The sequence below is a fragment of the Tenrec ecaudatus genome, chromosome 13 (assembly GCF_050624435.1).
Source record: "Tenrec ecaudatus isolate mTenEca1 chromosome 13, mTenEca1.hap1, whole genome shotgun sequence".
In the NCBI taxonomy this organism is placed as follows: Eukaryota; Metazoa; Chordata; class Mammalia; order Afrosoricida; family Tenrecidae; genus Tenrec; species Tenrec ecaudatus.
The window spans coordinates 128,759,457-128,782,911 of record NC_134542.1 but is presented as its reverse complement, the minus strand read 5'-3'; the positions used below and the strand labels follow the sequence as shown (position 1 = coordinate 128,782,911).

Sequence of the window (23,455 nt, the reverse complement as noted above, 5' to 3'; positions counted from 1 at the left end):
AGGTGACAGCAACAGCTCCCAGGTATCTGGCCACCCACCAGGATGTTCTACCCTGTCGTCTTATTTGGGGCCTCTCATCATCAGGCCCTCATCTCAGGCTCAGAGGGTGGTTGGCACTTACCCGTTTCTCATTGGACAAATTGTTCATGTCAATCCCACAGGCTACGTCAGGCTTAGGGAAGGTTTCAGACCAGCCACCTTGGGTACAGTTTCGAAGCATGGACCCTGTGGGAGTCAAGCATGAGTGGGTGAGCAATGGTGGCAGAGACAGCCAGGGATTCTGGGTGTCCCCAGCCTTGGGGGTGTCCTGAAGCTTCACCTTGTCACTCTGTCCCCAGCTGCCTTTCCTTGAATGACAGTCAGGTCCCAATTGGCCCTGCTGATCCCTGAAGGATGTGCTAGTCAATCAGACAAAGTGAAGTGGGGAAGGTTTGTAGGCAAAGGGCCATCAAAATGGCCAAGACTCCGTGCGTGTGTGCATGCAGGTGTGACACTGTGTGTGATGTGTATGTAAGAGTGTGCTGACATGCGTGAGTGAAGGCAAACATTTGTGTGTGTGAGAAAAAGTTGAGCATTTATGTGTGTGTGAGAGAGTGAAACCTGCTGATCCCTGAAACCTCAATTTACCAATGAGGCTAAACCTGAGCAAAACCCTTCTGAGCCTACAAGCGCCGCCCTTCTCCCTCCTGGGACCCTCTTACCTTCACATACCCACAGCTTGTGCCCCCAACACTGATGGGGCTTCTGCTTTCCCCAAGCCCTGTGTCAGGCACTGGGATGCCAAAGACAAGGGAGATAGGTTGTTTCATGTGCCCGTCACTTAACCTTCCCAACAATTCTCTCAACTGGACCTCAGGGTCCGGAGAGACAAGACTCTCTGTGACCACCCACCACCCCAGCTTGCTGCCCTCAGTCCATCCCAGTTCCAGCCACACTGGCACACAGTCTCTCTGACCCTTGTCCCAGTGGCACCACTTCATTCAGAGCATGCCCATGATCACCTCCCTTCCTCCCCTCCCAAAGCTGACTCCATTTCCCTGGGGGGCTTCTCACCCTACCTTCCACACACACCCCACTAACTGAGGGCCACTTCTGGCCACCTGGAGGTTCAACTGAGAGCTAGCCAAGCACTGCTGGGTCTTGGGAGGCGTCGTTAGTAGAAACTCTGAGGACTAGAGAGTGACTGTGGTGCTGAAGGGCCGCAGTCTCACGTGCTTTGGGTTACACAGCCCTCCCTCACCAAAGCAGGCTGGTCTCATGCTCTCCTGAGTGTGCATTGCTCAAATGGAGCTTGTTGTGCTCTGCTGTACTAATATGTGGTCATTACTATGTCCCAGGCACTCTTGTAAGCACGTTACGTGCACTAACATATTTATTCCTAACAGGAAGAGCATGAGGTAGTCAGCATCATTTTTATAGTTAAATTACTGCTGTAAGATGTAAATTCTGTCAACCGGACACCCCCTACTGAAGGGCTGTGGGGAGGCGATGAACCAGGCAGGGTTCAGGGTAGCAATGATGACACATATAACTTTCCTCTAGTTCTTAAATGCTGCCCCCCAACCCCCCTATCATGATCCCAATTCTACCTTACAAATCTGGCTAGACCAGAGGATGTGCATAAGTACAGACAGCAACTGGAAACACAGGGAATCCAGGACAGATGACTCCTCCAGGACCAGTGGTGAGAGTGGCGATGCTTGGAGGGTGGAGAGAATGTGGGTGGAAAGGGGGAAATGATTACAGGAATCTACATATAGCCTCCTCCTTGGGGGAGGGACAGCACAGACAAAGGTGGGGGGAGACGTCAGACAATGTAATATATGACAAAATAATAATAATTTATGAATGACGAAGGGTTCATGAGGTAGGGGGAGTGGGGAGGGAGGGGAAAATAAGCAGCAGATATTAAGGGCTCAAGCAGAAGGCAAATGTTTTGAGAACGATGATGGCAACAAATGTATATATGTTCTTGACACAATGGATGGATGGGTGGATTGTGATAAGAATTGTACAACCCCCCCCAATAAAATGCTTTAAAAAAGGCATAACCATAATAAACAAATAATAATAATAATATATCATAATAAACAAAAATATGTAAATTCTAAGACCGTTTTAAATCTGAGCAAAACTGAGGAGTTACATAACTTGCCCAAGGTCACACCTAGTAAATGGAGGAAATGGGGTTTGTTTGTTCCCAGGGATGAAGGCTCCAGAGCCGATATGCTTGATCATCACACTGTGTTCCACTTTTTAGTCCTGCACAGTGCTTTGCCCACTCTTAGGTCCTGCTGGCCTTTAGCAGAAAACTTGCTATGATTGGTAAGGACTTTAAGCCACTCCCCAAATGAATTTGTCTCAGGCCCTCATTGTTACTAATCCGAACTGATGTTCTGTTTGATGTCTGACTTCACACCCTGACTTCCAAGCCGTCCCTCATGGAGAGATGGAGTTATAGGCCCATTAGCAGCAAAGAGGACTCACCCAGCATTGCCCAAACCCCAGACATTGTTCATCCCCCACCCTTCCAGTGCAGGCAGGGCCATGTCCTGGGTCTTTCACCCTGGGTCACAGAGGGTCTGCTGCTGCTGAGCTCCTAACGACAGAGCTGCATCTGTCTCATCTCTTTCCAGTGTCTGACTCAGAAAGTACCTTGTCCAAGGCCCTTGCTCACTAAACCCTGGCTACCTGTCCAGAAAAGTGAAGGAACTAAGATGCACATTCTGCCCTACGTTGGCAAGAGAGACGAGAGAAGAACATTCCAAAAGGGGGCTTGCACAGCAGGAGCCCAAAGATTGAGCAAGGGGAGTCGCATGCCAAGGAGAAAGTCTTGGACAGTCTCAGGGAAGCGTTTCTTCTTGTACCTTAATGGGCCAGCTGCATTCAGTACTCTAGGTGCTCAGAGCTGGCTGAGTTCTGGTCTCTGGGGTCTAACCTGCCGATGGGAGCGCTGTCGTGTCCTTTGCTCAAACTCTTGCTGAGCTCAAACAAGCAAAAACAACCTCCCAAAATAAAACCCAAACCAGCTGCTCTCAGTTCAGTTCCAGCTCATGCCAACCCCATGGATGTGAGAGAGGACCTGCACTCCATGGGGTTTTCAATCGCTAATTTTGCATAATAAGATCACTAGACCTTATTTCTAAGGCACGTGTAGTAGTCTCAATTAGTGCTCTCTATTTTACCTCGGGGTTCTAATATCCATTGGATTGGATTCACAGAACTCACACAATATTCATGATTGAAGGTTTATTAAGGAAGCTAGCCAGCTGTACTGCCAGTGAGCAATGGTCAGGGTTGAGCTGTTTATCAGGGAATGTTACAAAGTTCTCTCAGGTCTGCCAGTAAATGCCCAAGGGGCATCTCACTTCCCTGTGAGCCTCAACCTGAAGGCATTCAGATCAAGCTCTGTGGGTCAGTCAGCCCCAGTTCCCCAATTCAGTGCCCAGAGGCACCCCACTATGAAAGCCTTCATCCTGCAGAAGAGCACTCAGCTTTACTTGCTCCATTGGCTGGGGTGTCTATCACTCTGTTTCCTGTTCTGGTTCTTGGTTCTACTGCTGCTCTTCTGGATCCAGGAGGTTCACTGCACAGGGTCTACTCCTGACTCTGGCTGGTAATGAGATCCCACCTCCTGCTGCTCAGAGGGACCATTTTATACACAGCAGGATGCCATTCCAGGGAATACTGTGTATAATTACTCATACGGGAATCCTATCGATATCTTCCCTGACCTTCTTACCAGACAATGCAGGACAAGGTCGTTCGCTGGGAGTTAGAGACTTGGACTAGAAGAGCTACCTTAAATAATCCATTGCCTCTTGGGGCATCTCGGACATGAACTTGAACCCCCTATCTCTTCTACTATTTGCACCATCCAGAGACTTGCTCGGTTCAGGGGGCCCCTTAGCAACCCCAGCTGCCAACTGCATTCTGGACCAGGCATGCTCCTCTTTAACAGGCTTGAGGATTTAAGGTCAACTATGTTCCACTCAGCCAGCGAAACATGGCAAACATTTACAGAACCAGACGTTATGCAAAGTGGTTTTCATCAGAATCTGAACCCATAGTCCTTACAGCTGGAGTGCTGCTGGCCTAATTTAAAGACGAGAAAACAAAGGCTAGAATCAGGCAACAGCACCTAGCCAGGATATGGTAGGGCTTGGCTCTGCACCCAAAGTCTGAGTCTCACCACTGTCCTGTACTCCCACTCTACCAGCCCTCTCTCGATGGTCCCAGGAACAGCTTCTAGCACTTGGAACCTATGCCCTTTGAGCCCTGGGAATATCTGGCCCATTCAGGACAGGAGGCTTGGGCCGCCAGGTGCCAGGTATCCCCAAAGATTTTCTGAGCACAGACTTAAAACCAGCCAGATCCAAGTTCAAAACCCAGCTCTGTCTCTTGGTCAGTGCGAGGCCCTAGGTACACCACTCTTCGGTGCCAAAGAGGAACAGTTGCCCACACTTCAAGTGCCTGGTGATGCCAACTTGGGATCACCTCCATAGAGTGACCAAGCTGTGGCTGGCACAGAGGCTCCCGCCTCTTTCTGGCCTCTCTGAAACATGCAAGAGTGGACGGAGCTCGGAGTCTTGCAGCTTAGGGCAGGGCAGGAGATTCTGTAATTAAACCAAAGGAGCTAGGTTGTCAGACAGTCAGGAATGTCCATAGGGACAGATGGTAGGACATGAAAATGTGTGGTTAGATCTCAGAAGGCAAGATAGGCAACCCAGACTTGCAGGGATGCAAGCTAGAAGGGAACCTGACAGTATATGCCTGCAGAGGCCGACTCACCCGGTGTCCCCAGCCTACCTGCCCTGAGGCTCACGACCCACTAACCCTGGAGGAGTCAGGTGCCTAAAACTTCTCACAAAGGGCTGCCCCTGCTGGTAGGGTGGTCCATGGCCAAAAAGGGTACTGAGGGGACCTGGCAAAATCACAAAGGAGATAAGGGTAGGTTTTCTCTGGGGCACCTTCAACTCCCTACCCTAGGCCCCTGTTTCCTGAGCTAAATTCTTATAGGAAAGAGATCCTTAGTCAGGAGACCTACGGACTCCCCATGGGACCCCTGAAATTGTAATCTGGATTTGTGGGCATGTGTTATTGTTATTTACTGCAGTGACATTGACCCCTGGTTCAAGGTGACTCCTCACACAACAGCACTGAGACGCTGTCCGGGACTGTGCTGTCTCCACGCTCGGTTGTGAAAAGGACTGTGTGGTCCCTAGGGGTTTCATCAATGCGTCTTCAAAATTACATTGCCAGGCCTTCCTTCTCAATCTCTGTTCATCTGGGAGCTCTGCTGAACGCTGTTCAGCTTTCTAGCAACATGCAAAGCCCACTGACAGATGAGTCATCGTCCATGAGGTGCACTGACCAGGAATCTGACCTGGGTCCCCTGTATGGAAAGCAAAGACTACCGCTGAACCACTGCTGCCCACATTTTAGCAGATTTCAGGAATGGAATCCGGTTGAAAGAAGCCAAACCCATGGCCATCAAGTTGATTCCGGTTAATCTTTGCAGAAACAGATGGTCAGTCTCATCTTTCTGCTACCCTTGTGCTTAGTAGTTCACTCAACATCACCACCAGGGTGCCCGTAATCAGTTCAGGAAATCACGATTTACAAGGTCTATAAGACCATAAATCTTTCTTTCTTTCTCTCTTTTTTAACATTTTATTGGGAGCTCTTCCAGATATTATTACAATCCATAGTTCCATTAGATCAAGCATTATTGTACAATTTCTGCCATCATTATTTTCAATACATTTTCTTTTCTTCTTGAACTCCTTGATATCATTCCCGCTTTATTCCCTCCCTCCCCCACCCTACCACTCCCATGATCCCTCAATATATTATTATTGTTGTTGTTTGTTTGTTTTTGCCATAACTTAACTTCCACCATCCTATTTATCCAATCACCTAAAATTCTGATATTCGTTCCCTTTGGGTGGTGTTATACTGCATCATTGCTATCAGTTCCCCCTCCCCCTTCTCTTCCTGTATCCACCAGGAGTCATTACTTCCCTTACTGCTTATGAGGGGTTTATCTGTCTTGAATTGCGTGCATCGAGACATCTTGATTGTACCAATGTATAAACACAGGTCTAGCAAGATTAGTGAGGTAGCACTAAGGCCATAACATTGGGAGGAGAGAATTTTAAAGAACTAGAGGATAGTTGTGAGTTTCATCAGTGCTGTACTGCACCCTGGATATATTGTCTCTTCCATATGACCCCTCTTTGAGGTACTGTCCCATTATTTTGCAAGTGGGCTTCGGGTCTCCAGCTTGCCTATGTTCCTTCATGTCAGTTTGATTACTTGATTTTGAATTTCTGATACCCATTCCTGTCGACACTTCATTATCACACAGGCTGGTGTGCGTCCATGTGGGCTTTGCTGCTTCCCTACTAATCACTTGTTTAACTTTAAGATCCCTATAACTTTTAATAGCCATGCCCCATCAGCTTTCCTCACCACATGTGGTGAAGACCTTAAATCTTTATGGAAGCAGACAGCCTCATCTTTCTCCTGTGGTGAGTTTGAGCCACCAAGCTTGCAGTTGGTAGTCCAATGCCTAGCCCACAACACCACCAAGTGCCATAACTAGTAGTTCTCAATTTCACAATCTCAGGTCCAGCATCTCCTTGTTGCTAATACACATTCTCAGTCCCTGCTTCTAGGAGAGGAGGGGCAGGGGTCTAATCAGAACTTGAGGTAGAACTCAGGAGAGGATGTGGGAAGGGGATGATGAGTAAATTATCTTGGAGAGAAACAGGTTGGACCAGTCCTGGTCTGTGCTGTAAAAGCAGCATTCGGGAACCTGCATGAAAGGCACCTCTGGTCCAGGGTGGCCCCCAGGGAATCTACATCAATCCACTAGGCAGGGTCTCTGGACCCTGCATCCCCAGTGTCACCATGTGGCGGCAAAGACAAAATGCCGCAGGGGCACACATGGGACCATTGTGCTTCTCCCAGACATCATACCTTCAGAGTGACGCCCTGGGTAACCCCTATGGCTCTTGCGTAAGATGGAAGTCCCAAGAGGAAGTTAGTGAGTTTCTAGTCAGTAAGGCATGGGGTGAGGTGGGTTCAAGAAATTACTTGGGAGAGAGTGACAGACTCAGTGTCTGTTTACTCCCACGGCGTACACACTAGCTCTGCCTGGCCTCTCTCTAGAAGGATGGGGCTGTGTCTCTGGAAGGCTGCAAATGAAGCTCTGGATAAAGAGGGCAGAGGCTCCAGTCCTCTTCAACAGAGGAACTCAGCCAGTCCAGAGAGGGTGCTGGACAGGGGTGGGAGGCGAGGATCTGATGCTGGCTGTACACTTGACCAGTAACCTCTCTGTTTCTCAAGGAGTCTGAGCTCCTTGGGGCCCAGAAACAGAAACCGAGGGTTATGCCTGGAGATAAAGACTATCAGTGAACATGCTGTGTGTAGGGGGCTGGGGAGATGTTTTCAGGAGGAAGAAACAAGGTATTCTTGATTGTTTGCTTTTAACTTTTCATTGTGAATTGGGTGAGTGTTTGCTGTTGTTGTTAGGTTGAGTTGGTTACAATCCATAGCCACCTTATGCACAACAGAATGAAATACGTCCTGGTTTGGCACTATCCTCCTACTTGTTCCTATACCTGAGTCCATTTGTCAGTCCATCTCCTCTTTTTTCACCACCCCATTCACTTTACCAAGCATGACTTCCTTCTCCAGGGACTGGTCTCTCCTGACACAATGACCAAAATATGTAAGACAAAGTCTCACATCCTTGCCTCTAAGGAGCACTCTGGCTACACAAAGGATCGATTTTGCCAGCATTATTTGTTGTAGCTATCTCTTCCCCATGTAATGCTTTTTAGCCTTTTGTCAAAAATCAGTTTTCCATAGGTAGATGGATTTGTTTTTAGTTTCTCTCGTCTCTTCCAATGGTCTGTGTATCTCTTGTTGTCCTAGAACCATGCGGCGTTGGCTACCGTGACTTTATGTTAGGTTTTGAGATCAGCAAGTGAAAACCTCCTACTTTATTTTCCTTCTTTGTACTATTTTTCTTAACTTGGGCCTCTTTCCTTTCCATATAAAGTTTTGGTGATTAATTTTTTCACCTCTGAAGAATGATGCTAGGATCTAGATTGGAATCATAATATATATACACATAAATTTAGGTAGTACTGATATTCTCACAATATGAAGTCTTCCTATTCATGAACATGATGTGCTTTTCCATTTCCGCAGGTCTCTTCTGGTTTCTTGTAGTAGTGTTTTGTAGTTTTCTTTGCACAGGTCTTTTGTTTCTCTGGTTAGGTTTGTTCCTAAGTATTTAATCTTTCAGTGGCTACTGTAAATGGTATGGCTTTCTTGATTTATTTTTCAGTGTGCTCTTTATTAGAATACAGGGATCTGGTTGATTTTTGCAAGTTGATTTTGTATCAATGATGTTGCGAAAACTTTCAATCAGTCCAAACAATATTCTTCTCAAGTCTTTGAGGTGTTCTATGTATAGAATCAGAACATCTGCAAATAGAGAGTTTTACGTTTTCTTTGTGAATTTGGGTGCCTTTGATTTCTTTTTGCTGTCTAAGAGCCTCACCTAAGATTTCCTGCAAAAGATTGAATACATGTGGTCCCTGTTTGCAGAGATATAGTTTGTCCTCACGGGTTGAGATGTTGGCCATTATCAAGGGTTCATGAGGAAGGGGGGTCAGGGATGGAAGGGAAAAATGAGGAGCTGATGCCAGGGGCTGAAGTGGAGAGCAAATGTTTTGAGAATGATGAGGGCAATGAATGTACAAATGTGCTTTACACAACTGATGTACATATGGATTGTAATAGGAGTTACATGAGCTCCCAATAAAATGATTTTTTTGAAACAGCTCTTCCTTATATATGAGTCTCTCTGTATCTGTAATCAACCTGGCCTCTAACACACTGAGTTTGTTTCTAGTTGTTCTTTCCTGGCTTTAGAGTGATGCAGTGAAGACTTCTACTATTATTGTCATAGTATCATTTCTGTCTTCTACAAATCTACATATTTGACTCATATATTTTGACAGCCTTTCATTGTCTGTATAGCTATTTATTCTGTTCATCTGTTCTTGTTCAATTGGCCCTTTAACCATTATACCCTTCTTTATCTTTCACAATGGATTTTGCCATCAAGCCTGTTTTATCAGAGGTGAATATTGCCATGCCTTTTTATTGTCCTTAGTGTGATATATTTTTTACTATTGACATATTTTAGTTTCTTGTCTTTGTGTTTAAGATGTGATTTTTTTGTAAGCGGTATATTAATGGAGCCTGTTTACTTATCCATTCATCTACTCTCTGTTTTTTGGTTGGTGCATATAATTCACTTACATTCAGTGTTGTTATTGATAGTATTGATAAGGTGGGTTTATTGCTGTCATTTTGCTGAGTTTTTTTCTTTTTCTTTTTGTGGTGTCATTGATTTCTTTGATCCTCTTAAGTTTCTGTGCTGAGTTCAATTTGTGAGTTTTCTTGTCATTCACTAACACCCCCCCCCACACACACACTGTGCTGTTATTTTACTGTTTACTAGGTCTTTGTGATGTTTTTATTTTATATTTTGATGATGATGCTTTCCAATTTTCTTTGAGGTTATCTTGCTATTTTAAAATTTTATTCCTAAGTTTAAAACAGTTGACAAAATAACGATGTATAAATTACCAAGGGCACATGAGGGAGGGGGGAAAGGGGAGGGAGGGGAAAAAAGAGGACCTGATGCAAGGGGCTTAAGTGGAGAGCAAATGCTTTGAGAATGATTGGGGCAGGGAATGTATGGATGTGCTTTATACAATTGATGTATGTATATGTATGGATTGTGATAAGAGTTGTATGAGTCCCTAATAAAATGTAAAAAAAGAAAAGAGGAGAAAAAAATGATTAGGGCAAAGACTGTACAGATGTGCTTTATACAATTGATGTATGTATATGTATGAACTGTGATAAGAGTTGTATGATCCCCTAATAAAATGATTTTAAAAACTTAAAAAAAACAACAACAACAAAACAGTCTGCTCACTCTTGATAAGTATTTGATGTCTTCTCTTTTCAAGTATTTTGTAGCTACCCTATTCCTTCTATTTATTTTGGAATTGTCTTCATTGTAGAATAATATCTCTGCCTCTCTAATTTCAGTCTTATAAGTTTGTCTTACTTTTAGTGCTGTCTTAAGTGGGTTGACTTCTGGGTATGCTGTCTTGTATGTTGCTCACCGATTGACATCTGCTATTATTGTTTTACTGTGTAAAGAATTCCTCTTAGTATTTTTTGTAAGGTTGGTCTTGTTTCTTAAAATTATTTTAATGTCCCTTACCTGGAAATGCCTTATTTTCATTTATATTTGAGAGATAATTTTGCTGGACATTCAAGTCTTGGTTAGCAATTATTTTCTTTCAGAGTTTTACATTTGTCATTCCATCACCTTCTCGTCTGTTCTCAGGGTTTTTTCCTTGTCATTCATATTGGAAAGAGTGATGGTCATATGCTTTTCTTTTGGGGTCAGTGTTGGTCCGGGTAGACTAGAGAAACAAATTCATAGACACACATATGTATAAAAGAAAGAGCTTTATATACAAGAGCAATTGAATATTGAGAAAACATCCCAGCTCAGTCCAGATCAAGTCCATGAGCTGATATTACCCCATATGTCCAATATACATCTATAAATTCCTCTTTGGACTCATGCAACACATGAAATGATGCCAAAGAAAGTAAGCTCACAGGTCAGTGGGTGGAAAGTCTTGTGGATTCAGTGGCAGTGGAAGCATCTCAGAGCTGGCAGGGGTTTCCACAATACTCCTTCAGCTCCACGGCTCTACTGTAGCTCCATGTGTCTTGTCCACAGGAACATCTTGCCAGGAGTGAACATGTGTCCTGCCTCCAGCGAGCTTTTATCTCCTTAGCGCCTCCAAATGAGGTTATCAAGCTGCAACTTGATTGACGGGCTAACCTCCACCCCTTCACTCTTAAGTCTCAATATAACTTCCACAGGGTCTGTTTTGTTGGACAGTCTGTCAGCTTTCTGAATGGCTATTTTCTCCTCTTTTGTGATGTTAGGAAAGTTTTCTCCCAGCAGCTCTGAATTATTTTCTTTGCGCTTTTTTTGTTTTGTTTTTTCTATTCTGGAATCTCTATCAACTGTATGTTACCCTTTTTGAGAGTGTCCCACATAATTCTTAGGTTTTCTTTGGATGTTTTTGTTCCTTCTATGGATTGTTCTTATCATAGATTACTATCAAGAAACTTTTCTTTTTTTAAAAACAATTTATTAGGGGCTCATACACTCTTATCACAGTCCATACATATACATACATCAATTGTATAAAGCACATCCATACATTCCCTGCCCCAATCATTCTCAAAGCATTTGCTCTCCACTCAAGCCTTTTGCATCAGGTCCTCTTTTTTTTCCCCTCCCTCCCAAGAAACTTTTCTTTAAGCTTATTCGTTCACCTATTGCTCCCATTCTACTAATTTGCTTTTTCAAAGTGTTTTCTATTTCTATTATCTTAGTGTTAATCTTCTGGAATTCTATTTGCTATGTTGTATGGTTTCTAATTTTTAATTTACTTTGTCAGCTTTCTCTTGTGGTGTTGTGCTGTCCTGAGTTCTTCTAATTTCTTTTTCTTTCTGTTTTTTGTTGGTGTCAGTTTTCTCAATCTTTTTTCTCTGTTGAATGTACCTAACGATCATTCTTCTGAATCCCTTTTATTTTGGTCCCAAGGCCTCTTCTTCCTCAGGAAGGTCTTTAAGTTCTCTATTGGTTACACATTTGTTACTTTCTGCTTTGTCTTTTCATACAAACTGAAATTGCGGTTATCTTCAAGATATACCATTTTTGTATTTGTTTCTATTTGTTGATCGTGTGGTGATGGATTGGGTGGTTTGCCTTATGCAGTAGTTGTAGTTGTTGGAGGTGCAAGGGTGGATGAGTAAACAGGAACTGTTGACTCCATTAGATGGAGCAAAGGAAGGAATAATAAAAACAAAAGGGAAAGACACACACATCCCTAAGCCAGAACCAGCAACAGCTTTCATTTGCGGTCACCAATGTGTGGTTATCAATGACTGTGAAGGGTGCAGCAATAGGTATGTGATAATTAGGTTTATTGTGCCAACTAGGCCCCCATAAGAATATGTGTACAAAGTTTCATCAGGTCACAGCTTGATTAAAAGTGAGATAAATGCTTTCCACAGCTGGCCTCCCATCTCTCATTCTCGCTGGTGATCACACCAGTGTGCTGCTGCTTGAGGTAGTCTTTTGCCTCAACTGTGTGCTGCACTACTAGTGGGCCAAGCCAACCCAGGGATCATGTCGCCTTGCCACGCATCACTAGAGCTTGAGACTCTATTGGGACCTGCTTCACTAAGCTTCAAAGCTACAGACTGTTGCTACCACATCCTGCTGTCTGCTTCCTGAGGCCTGACCTTCCATGTCTTGCCTGAGGGCAGATTTTGCTATCTGCTTCCTTGACCTTGGATCAGCAGCTGGAGTGAACTGAAGGACCTTCGGTATATTAACTGTTCCAGGAAAGTGAGTTGAACTGAGCCCTCTGTGCTGCTGTGTAGACTAATTAGGTGTTTGTTATATTCCTTCTCCAATGTAAACGTAGCTATCTATATCTATCTACCTATCATCTATCTATCTATCTAAATCATAAGTGTTCCGGTTTTGTTTCTCTAGAGAACCCTGCCTAACATAGAGGTTTTAGGGAGTTACGTATGATTCCACACCTTTTGTGTCCCAAGTCTCCACATTGGTGATTTACTAAAAGTAAGAAAAAAGGAGGGGAAAAGAAATAACAAAATTGTAAGCCAGAAAGTCCATGTCTGAATTCTGTGGTCACCAGGGGGTGTGGGTATATTAGGGATGATTCCACTCCACTTGCAGCTGTTCTGGCAGTTTATCAAACAAAATAAAGAAGGGAGAAAACACACACACACACACACACACACACACACACCACCACCACCACCACCACCACCACCAACAACAACAACAACAACAGTCATCCAGTTCAGCTGTGAATCTGCTTTCATCCCCAGACCACTCCAGGAGATCGAAACCCTGCTGGAGTCAAGTGCCAGAGCCAAGTGGGGAACCACAGCTTCTCCCACCAGCAAGCATGCAAATATGTGGACCGGCACCCCTACAGGCCTGGGGGACCAGTGGGGCTCCTGAGACGATTCAGTCTCTCATTCCTTAGCCTCCCATACAGTGTGATATTCCACCCTGGTCTGCACTCCTTCCGACTGCCCTCGGAGCCCTGAGGATGTGTAGGGAAGGGTACACTAGGTTGGGACCTGGTCAATCTTCCATTCAGCCAGTGGATGTGGGGAGCACGTGGGCTCACCTTTCTTATTGTTGGGGTAGAGACTGCGCTGTCCTGTGGGAGAGGCTGTTCCGCAGGTGGCTGGTCAGTGGCTATTTCACTGTTCCCTTTGATTTCTGTGTGATTTCTCCTTTTAATTTTTTTGGTTGGTGTTTGGCTCACATAGCTTTCTTTCCTTACAGATTCAGAGTTCCAGGGTTTTCCTCTTTATCTGTTTCTCTTGTGTGTTTGCTGCAGAGGGCCCGTGCAGTGCATTTGCATACGTCGCCATCTTGCCAGAAGTTCTGAGCAGATCTTTACATTGCACTTCCCATCACCGCCGTACAGGACAGAGCTCTGGCACTGAGCTGGCCAGTACTTCTCATGCCCTTTCAGGGAGGTGTTGCCACACAACTGGGCCCTGGAGGAGGGAATATGCATGGAAGTGGTGTCCCTTTCAGGCCTTTTAAACTGCCCCCCTGCATATGATTCTGGGTCATCTTCCTTCCCATGGTCATTGTGGAAGCTGTCTATTGGCAGTGCTAAACCTGCAGGTCGTGAGGTACTGGGCCTCTGAATCACCATGTGAAGGAGAACAACAACAACAAAATAGCACTGCCATCGAGTCAAATCTGACTCACAGCCACCCTAAAGGACAGCGCATAACTGCACCAGAGGGTTTCCAAGGCTGTAAATCATTATGGAAGGAGTGAGTCTCATAACTCTCTTAAAGAACAACTAATGAGTTTGAACCGCTGACCTTTGGGTTAGTATTCTGTTGCTTAACCCACAGTGCCACCAAGAGCGTCTATGTGGAAGAGAGCTACCCACTAATCAAGAACGTCTGCTATGGGTTCGCTGTGGGCAAGCACTGTATGACGGTGTTGAGATTGGAAGAATTTATTTATGACAGCAGTTTTCATTTCCCACCCAGGAAGTAGAAGAGTGAGCTTCAAATCAGCCTCCTTAGCACCCTTCCCTTTCTCTAAATGTGGGTTACTGAGCCAGGCTGAAAGGAACGGTGAGCTAGAGCGATGTGTTTTCTGGATCTGCATGTGCGTGAGTATGCATTCCCTGTGGTCTCCATGGCCGCCTTTCCTTGCCTGCTTTTGCAAGGCTGCTGGCGTCGTTAAATAATCTGCTCCTGGGTTCATTCTTGTAAGGCTCTCATCTGGTGGCTTGTCCTGCCTTGTATGAAGGAGGGGAGGAAGAAGAGCAGGACGGGCTTAACGAACAAGTGACTCCATTGAGAGGAGCATTTACCCCGGCCATTGGGCTATAGACCCATTGCAAGTTTGGCCTCAAGGATCGAACACTAATTTTGAAGCAGATAATTCTGGGTTCAAATTCTAGTTTTTCACCTGCTAGTTGTGCACATGTAGGCAACCAGGAAACTTCTCTTAGTCGTAGTTATTATTCCTTTTTACTAGGATAAGTTGGGGAGCATAGGCAATTTATTTGCAAGGGATTTTGTGATGATGCAATGAATCATACTAGGGAGCTTCAAAATGTTTGCAGGAAAATCGAATAAAAAGATAGTGGATTTTTTTCCCCCATGAGTAGTTTTGTAGACCCCTTGTATAGAGATGTCAGGCAGTGTAAGATATGATAAAATAATAATTTATAAATTATCAAGGGTTCGTGAGGGAGAGGGGAGCAGGGCGGGAGGGGGAAACAAAAAGAAAAATGAGGAGCTGATTCCAGGAGCCCAAGCGGAAAGCAAGTGTTTTGAGAATGATGAGGGCAATGAATGTATGTGTGCTTTACACAATTGATGGATGTGTGGATTGTGATGAGTTGCATGAGCCCCGATAAAATGATTTTTAAAATGCTTGGCATGTATTCCACCTCTTACCAAGGTTAGCCTTGTGCATTCTCCCTGTCTTAGACAACCTTCCCACTTACATGTCTGAAACAAAGGAAATCCTTGTAAACAGTAAGCTATTCTCTGGCAAGAGATCCTCCAGGAGAGATCCCCCAGGAGGCTAGGGCTTCCAGACCACACTGTTTATAAATAGAGCCTGGTAGAATGAGGACAGAAGAAGAAGGCTTTGTGTAAGGCAGAAACACAGAAGGAAGAAGAAGAAGAAGAACAACAACAACAACAACAACAAACATTTCTCTCAAGTACATTCTGACCTTATATGGTACAGAGTAGAAGTAACTGCCCCATAAGATTTTCTTGACTATCATCTTTTTTTAAATCATTTTATTGGGGGTTCTTATCACAATCCATACATCCATCCATCCATTGTGTCAAGCACATTTGTACATATGTTGCCATCATTGTTTTCAAAACGTTTTCTTTCTACTTGAGCCTTTGGAATCAGCTTATTTTCCCCTCTCCCCCACCCTCCCTCCCTCGTGACCCTTGATAATTTATTTTTTTAAATTGTTCATATCTTGCACTGACTGATGTGTCCTTTCACCTACTTTTCTGTTGTCCATCCCCCTGGGAGGAGGTTATAGATAGATAATTGTGATAAGTTCCCCCTTTCTCCCTCTACCTTCCCCTTACCTTTCTGGTATCGATACTCTCATTATTGGTCCTGAGGGGTCTATCTGTCCTGGATTCCCTGTATTGTGAGCTCTTATCTGTACCAGTGTACATGGTTCAGTCCGGCCAGATTTGTAAGGTAGAATTGGGTTCATGATAGTGGCGGGGAGGGTGCATTAAAGAGCTTGAGAAAAGTTGTATGTTTCATCGTTGCTATACTGCACTCTGACTGGCTTGTCGCTTCCTTATGACCCTTCTGTAAGGGGATGTCCAATTGTCTACAGGTGGACTTGGGGTCTCCATTCCACGCTCCCCCTCCCTCACATGATATGATTTCTTTTGTTCTGGGTCTTTGTCTCAGCTATAATCTTTATGAAAGGAGATTGTCAGGCCTTTTACCCAAGGTTCCTCGGGGGTGGGGGGGCAGTTTCAAACCACCAACCTTTAGATTAGTAGTTGAGCACAAACCCCTTGAACCACCTAGGGTCCTAAAACTAAGGCGAGAAGCCCCTAAATGGGGGGATGTGGGGCAGAAAAAAGCAAATCCATCATTTTTCATCACTTGCCTCTGTATTACCTCTTACCCTTTTGTTGGGTAACCTGTGAACTTAACCCACCACCCCCTCACCAGCAAAGATTCTTTTCTCAGTAAGGTACTCCCTCCCACTGCTTGACCCCAAAAAAGCTTTCTTGGTTTTAGACTTTCTAGAAGAGGCTATTATTCTGGGGACCATCCCCCAGATCCTTCGCCAGGCCCACTGGAATGTGTCACTTGAGGGCTGTGTTCTGTTCATTACCATTTCTGCCTGTGAGCATCTGGAGGAATCTCGGACACTGTACTTCCACGGTCCAGCCTGGGGTGGTGGATGGCCAGCAGCTCATGTTGTCCCATTGCCCTTCACATCCTGCTGAGGAAAGTATTGGGATCAGAGAGGGATAATTGTGAGATAATACCCCTGGCCAAGCCCTGCCCCCATCTCTAGCACCCTTGCCAACCTCAAACCCATTTCTGGTGTTGGAGTTGGTTCCAAAGTTCTCATTAGAACTGGCTCCTTGAAATCAAGAATCAATGGTGTCTGATACACCTTTGACTTCTCAGGGCCTGAATTCTGCCATCTATGTAGTAAGAGCCTAGTGGTGAAAACAGATAATCAAGGGAATGAATGAATGAACACATTGTTTTCACTTATACTTTACAAGTCCAGGTCTGGATTTATGCAAAGTAGTCAATGGCACCCTTTGGCCTCTGAGTGCATTACAAAAGAGCAGCACTAGGCTCCAACCTGGTTGTACAGCACAGTCACTGGAGCAGTTTAGAGCTATCCCTAACCAGGTCTTACACGCAGGGATTATAAGTGAAATGGTATGGGGTGTTAAGATTGTCCAGGTGATTCTAACACAAAGACTTTGTTGAGAACCCTGGTCCCTTTGGTTATCAAACTTCAGCTAGTTGGCATCAAAATGACCAAGAGAAGCTGATAAAACACAGGTTGTTGTATTGTACTCTCAGAGTCTCTGACGGAGAGTTGGGTCCTTTCCCTGATTCTGTAGTTGTGACTATGACAGTGAGGACTAGACTGACCTACCACTAATCAGCATCTTGTGACGATTTCCTTTGTTCTCTGTCATACGGAATGGAAACAATACAGTGTGCAGGCCGACTCTAATGCCTTCTGCACTGCGTGTCTGATGATGATTTCTGTCACCCAGATGATTATTTTTCTCTCATTTTTGTCCTGTCTATAAATAGACAGACAGGTTAATAAAGGTCTCTACTGAATATGTTTAAACCCAGAATATGTGTAAACTACAGAATATGTTTAAACCCAGCATAGATCTCAATCTCATATAGATAACATTTTAAAAGGACATAGTACTCAAAGAAGCTATTCTTTAAGCTAACTTATCCTTTGGTTCTATTTCATTTTGATGACTTTCAATTGCCCTAGGTACATATGTTGTACATTCCACGTTCCAACTATTAATGGGTGTTTGAAACTATTTCTTCTCATTCTGAGTCATATCCCATCAGCAAATGAAGGTCCCAAGAACTTTGCTCCATTCATCTCATCAAGGTCAAGTCTACTTTAAAGTGGCAGTCATCTTTTGAGTGCCCAACAACATAAGGGGTCCATCTTCCGGAACTATAACTCACAATGTTCTGTTGTATTCACAAGGTGTTCAGTGGTTAATCCCTCAGAAGTAAATGACCTATTCCTTATCCCTAGTCTTTTTTAGACTGGAAGTTCCACTGAAACCTGTCTACCACGAGTAACACTGCTTGCATTTGAAATAGACAAAAGAGTTTTCTGTGTGTGGACACATGAATGGTGGAATACACAACGATTGTTATGCTATGCATTAGTGTGCTGTAATGTACTAGTATTGACTAATTTTAATCAGAAGTTCATATGATTCATTACATCAGGAATGACAAATTCAAGAGGAATGGCATCTCATTTATCATCCAAAAGAATACTGTAATATTTACTTTGAAGTACAATGCTATATGTGATAGGATAATATCTATAGGCCTTCAGGAAAGGCCAGTTAATAGGACTATTACTCAAACTTATTCACAACCACTTAGGGCCCGTGATGAAGAAATTGAAGACTTCTCCAATGGTTACCATGGCTTAAGAAGAAAGAGTTGTTTCTTAGGAGCCATTGAGTTTATGTTAATGGTAGTGGAATAATTTGGAAGATGATATCAATAATGGTTGTACAACATGACGAGTGTAATCAATGGCACTGGATTATACATGTAGAAGTTGTAGAATTGGAAAATGTCTTGTTTTGTCTGTTTTTCCCACAATTATTGAAAATAATTATATTATATGAATAACAATAAAATAAAGGAAAATAAAATGCTCTAGAATTGAGTGTGGTGATAAGTGTATAACTCCTCTCGACATGATTCAATTATTTAATTGTATGGTATGTGGATGAAATACTAATAAAACTGTCATTTAAGAAAAGAAAATTGAAGAATTCTTTCAACTTTTTCCATCTAAAACACGTGATCCAGATGCATTGGTGGTTACTAGTAATTGGAATGCAAAAATTGGAAAGAAAGCAGAATGAACAGTAGTTGGAAAATAGGGTCTTGGTGATAGAAATGATGCTAAAGATTGCATGATAGAATTTTGGACAACCAATGACTTCTTCACTTCAAATAACTTTAAATAGATAGGTAGAGATATGAATAGTGACTATACATGTGAACCTTTTCAGATGGAAAATATGGGAATGATGTGTGGAAAGAAATCATAGGGAAGCTCATTATCATCAGTCAAAACAAGACCAAGGGACAACTATGGAAAAGACCATCAATTGCTCATTTGTAAGTTAAGGTTGAAGCTGTAGAAAATTAAAATAATCTGACTAGAGACAAAATAAAACCTGGTTGTTCAGTTAGCTTGGAAGAAAAATGGCCAAATGTGTGACTGTATACTGATTCATGGGCTGTGGGCAGTGGTTTGGCTGGATAATCAGGGATTTGGAAGAGCATGATTGGAAAATTGGCGACAAGGTGTGGGGAGGAGGTATGTGGATAGACCTCCTTGAATATATCAAAAATGTGAAGATATTTGTGTCTCATATGAATGCTCACCAAAAGGTTACCTCTGCAGAAGAGGATTTTAACAATCAAGTGGGTAGGATGACACATTCTGTGGAAACTAGTTATCCTCTTTCCACAGCCATTCCTTTTATTGCCCAAGGGGCACACGAACAAAGTGACCTTAGTGGAGCTTATGTGTGGGCTCAGCAACACGGACTTCCACTCGTCAAGGCTGACTTGACTACTAATCTACCAGCAGCAGAGACCAACACGGAGTTCAAGATAAGGGACCATTCCTTGGAAGGATCAACCAGCAAACTGGTGGCAGGTTGATTACATAGGACCACTTCTTTCAAGCAAAGGGCAGCATTTTGTTCTTACTGAAATAGATATTTACTCTGGATACAGGTTTCCTTTCCTTTGCTTCTAGTCAAATTACCATTCACAGACTTATAGAATGTCCCACTATCAACAGTGTATCTATCCCACATACCATTGCCTCAGATCAAGGAACAGCAAGTGAAGTGCAGTAATGGGCCCATGATCATGGAATCCACTGGTCTTACCATGATCCCCACCACCCTGAGCAACTGGCTCAACAGAACAATGAAATGGCCTTTAAGACACAATGACACCACCAGTTGGAGTAATGTTCTCCAGGAGGCTGTGTAAGTTCTAAATCAGTGCCCGATATACAGTGTTGTTCTTTCAATAGTGAGGACTCATGGGTCAGGAACCAAGGGTGACAATGGAAGTAGTACCACTCATTGTTACTACTAATGACCCACTCACCACATTTTTGCTTCCTATTTCTGCAATCCTCCATTCTTCATGTCTGGAAGTCTGAGTTACAAAGAGGAGAATCCTCCCACCTGGAGACACAGCACGGATTATATTGAATTTGAAATAAAAAATGCCTCCTAACCATTTTGTACTCCTCAGGCCTCTGGATCAACAGGCAATGAAGGGCATTATTGTATGAGTGATGTAATTAATCCTGATTACCAAAGGAAAATTGGATAAGTATTACATAATGGAGGGAAAAAAAGAATATGTCTGGAATCTATGAGATTCCTTAGTACTACTATGTCTTGTCATTAAAGTCAATAATTAACTATAACACCTCAATTCCAACATGACTACACTCATAGCCTAGAATCTTCACTAATGAAGGTTTGGCCACCCCATTCAACAAAGAATGATGACCAGCTGAGATATGTGCTGAGGGAAAAGGAAATGTGGAATGAGTAGTAGAAAATGGTAGTTCTAAATTCCAGCTATGGTCACATGAGCAGCTGCAGAAATGAGGACTGTAATTGTTATGAGTAATTCATATTTGTCCATTTGCACCACATATTTTTGTCTTGTTCACTAATAAAATATAAGATGACAATGGGGTTAGTACTTTTTGATTGTGCCCATTAGTTGTATCAGGATAGGCTCATGCATGATTTTACTATTATCTTTATTGATTACATAAGGTTAAAGAGCTGTGTACAGTTGGCAAGTTGGCAAGGGTTGATCTGTCATGGTTAGAATTTATGTCAACTACTCCCTCCTGGGTGAAGGTAGGGGTTGGTCCTAACCTATTCATCAGGTCTCGGGCAACAGAGTAACATATGCCATAGGGACTCCACAGAAATCAGCACAGGAAAGTTACTAAGAGGGAAATTCCACACTGCTGGGTGGCAGGAGGAGCATCATAAAGATAAGTAGGCACAGATCCACAAGATTTTGAGGGCCTGGGGGCTTTTGGCTTACCACAGTGGAGACTGGCTAGGGTTTGACCTTAGCCCCGCCACTGTCTCAGCTGTAGCCGGAATCACTTGGAGCCAGGACAGGGGCTTTATCTCAATCCCAGCCACAGCAGGGATTAAACCTTTCCAGCATCCAGCCCCATGGTCAGGGATAGGGGCTTAGCTATATTATTAATTTTGTTTCCCTTGCTTCCCTCTATCCACCCCCCACCCCCTCCACCAACATGGTCTCAGCAGGCTTAGATTTTTTTCTTTTGCTTTTCTTTATTTTTCTCTTCCCTTTTCTCTCACACTCCACTGCCAACCTCCAGATCACCCCCCTTAGCCGAGGGCATTGATGCCTGCCCTCCACGCAGCTGGGAGCACTCCACCCGCTGCAGTGTAACCCCCCCTTTTGGGGAAAGCCTGCACACCCTCCACCAAGGGAGATCTTGCCCAACTTATTCCGGAAATTCTGCCCGTCTGTGCTCTGTAGTGCCTAACACTTGGCTGAGGAAATCCCAACCACCTTCTTCAAGTGAAATCCTGCCTGTGGCTGGATATCCATCCTCTGTGGTCCCATGTAACTGAGGGAATTTCCTCCTGCCTGCCATAGTGCCTCACACAGCCTAATGCAGCTTAGCTAACACTCGTCAATGTTCCATGATACTACAGAAACATCTTCCCAACCTCTGCAGTGATCTACCTGACCAGGGAAATTCTGCCCACCATTCACAGTGCTCCACACCAAAGTGGGCAACCCACCAGCCTTCTGTGACACTCCCGTTGCAGTGGGCACCCCTGCTTGCCCTCTGAAGTGCCCCAAGCTGCTGTGGGCCACACCATCACAGCTTCTTTTGAGATCACCCAGTACAACACCATCCTTGTGGGTCCACAACAACCTAACCAACATCCCTGAAAGGACCATCCAACTTGCCTTGTAAATAACAGAATACTGGTTAACTAGGGAAAGGGTGAAGCCACAGGAGGATAAAGTGGTAGGCAAATTCCATAGTGAAATTCGCTTCTGGAAGTTTAAAGAAGCATTCCTACAAGTCTCCCAGAGATAGCCAGTGCTCTTTGACTCCCTGGAAAAAGGTACCTGGCTCCTCTAAAACAATGCAATACAAACAGCAATCAGCCCCAACGACCTCAATGAGAAAAAAAGACAGGATAAACAAAAGGCAATGGGAGAAGATGTCCTGAACCTAACAACATACATAGAAGAAGCAGACATTGATCTGCCACAGAAAGAAATTTTCACAACGCTGTTTGAAGTCATACGGGATATGAGGGAAGCAATACAGAAAAAAAGATAAAATGATAGAGGAGATAAAGTCCATACACCAAAGGGAAATACAAGAGCTTAGGAACGGGATAACAAAAACCAGTAGCAGACTCATGGACTTCTCCAATTGACTGGAAGATGCAGAGAACTACACCAGTGATCTAGAGGACAACCAGACTTTAACAAAAATCTAATAAAATCATCAAAGAAGCTGACGAAAACCTAAGTGCTATGTCTGATGCTATGGAGAGGTACAACATCAGAATAATTGGATTACTGGAAGAAAACACAACAAAGAAGTCATCTGCAACAATAGTGAGGGAATTCTTGGAGGAAAACTTCCTCAGCTTAGTGAATGAAATCCAGGCAACCATTCAGGAGGCTGAAAGAACACTGGCTAGACTGAATCCCAAGATGAAGTCACCAAGGCACATAATAGTTAAACTATCCAACATTGAGGAAAAGGAGAAATCATGAGAGCAGCTAAGGAAAAACAAGCAATCGCATATAAAGGGTCCCAAATAAGAATATGCTCAAACCTATCAGCAGACACTATGAAGAAGAGGAGAGAGTGGGGTACATATTCCAGAAAACTGAAGGAAAATAATGCAAACCCAAGAATACTCTACCCAGCCAAATTATCTATCAAGATAGATGGAGAAGTAAGAGACTTCCCAGACAAGGAAAAACTCAAAGAATACGTTAGAAGAAACCCAGCCCTACAAAAGATCCTTACAGACCCAGTATGGGCAGACGAACAGCGCTCACCAAGCATAAATAAGAGACCACCACATAGGAAAAACCTCACCCAGATGGCAACAAAGAGAAAACATACCCCAAGATAGCATTGGTTTAACGATGGAAAGAAGTCAAGAATGAACCACACACATGCACAACACACTGACAAGAAGGGGAGGTAGGAAAACACCCAACACAAAATTTATATGGTGGTATCACAGACTCCACAGATGGAGATAATAACCCTGAATATCAATGGACTGAACTCAGGCATTAAACGACTGAGGCTAGCCAACAGGCTTAGAAAAAACA

At 43.8% G+C, this 23,455-nt stretch overlaps 1 protein-coding gene across 3 annotated transcripts in view; it reads right to left on the bottom strand.

The window, feature by feature from the left end:
• The window catches only part of SCTR (secretin receptor), a 152,921-nt gene that overhangs the window by 44,234 nt on the left and 85,232 nt on the right, over positions 1 to 23,455 (bottom strand). For 2 of the 3 annotated variants that reach the window (XM_075530259.1, XM_075530261.1), the window contains exons 3-4: positions 16,617 to 16,724; positions 122 to 225 (exon numbers count right to left, since the gene is read on the bottom strand). In XM_075530259.1, the coding sequence (XP_075386374.1) occupies positions 122 to 225; positions 16,617 to 16,724 (212 nt within the window). Of the gene's footprint in view, positions 1 to 121; positions 226 to 16,616; positions 16,728 to 23,455 lie in introns of all 3 variants that reach the window. The other variant, XM_075530260.1, reaches the window with a different exon arrangement.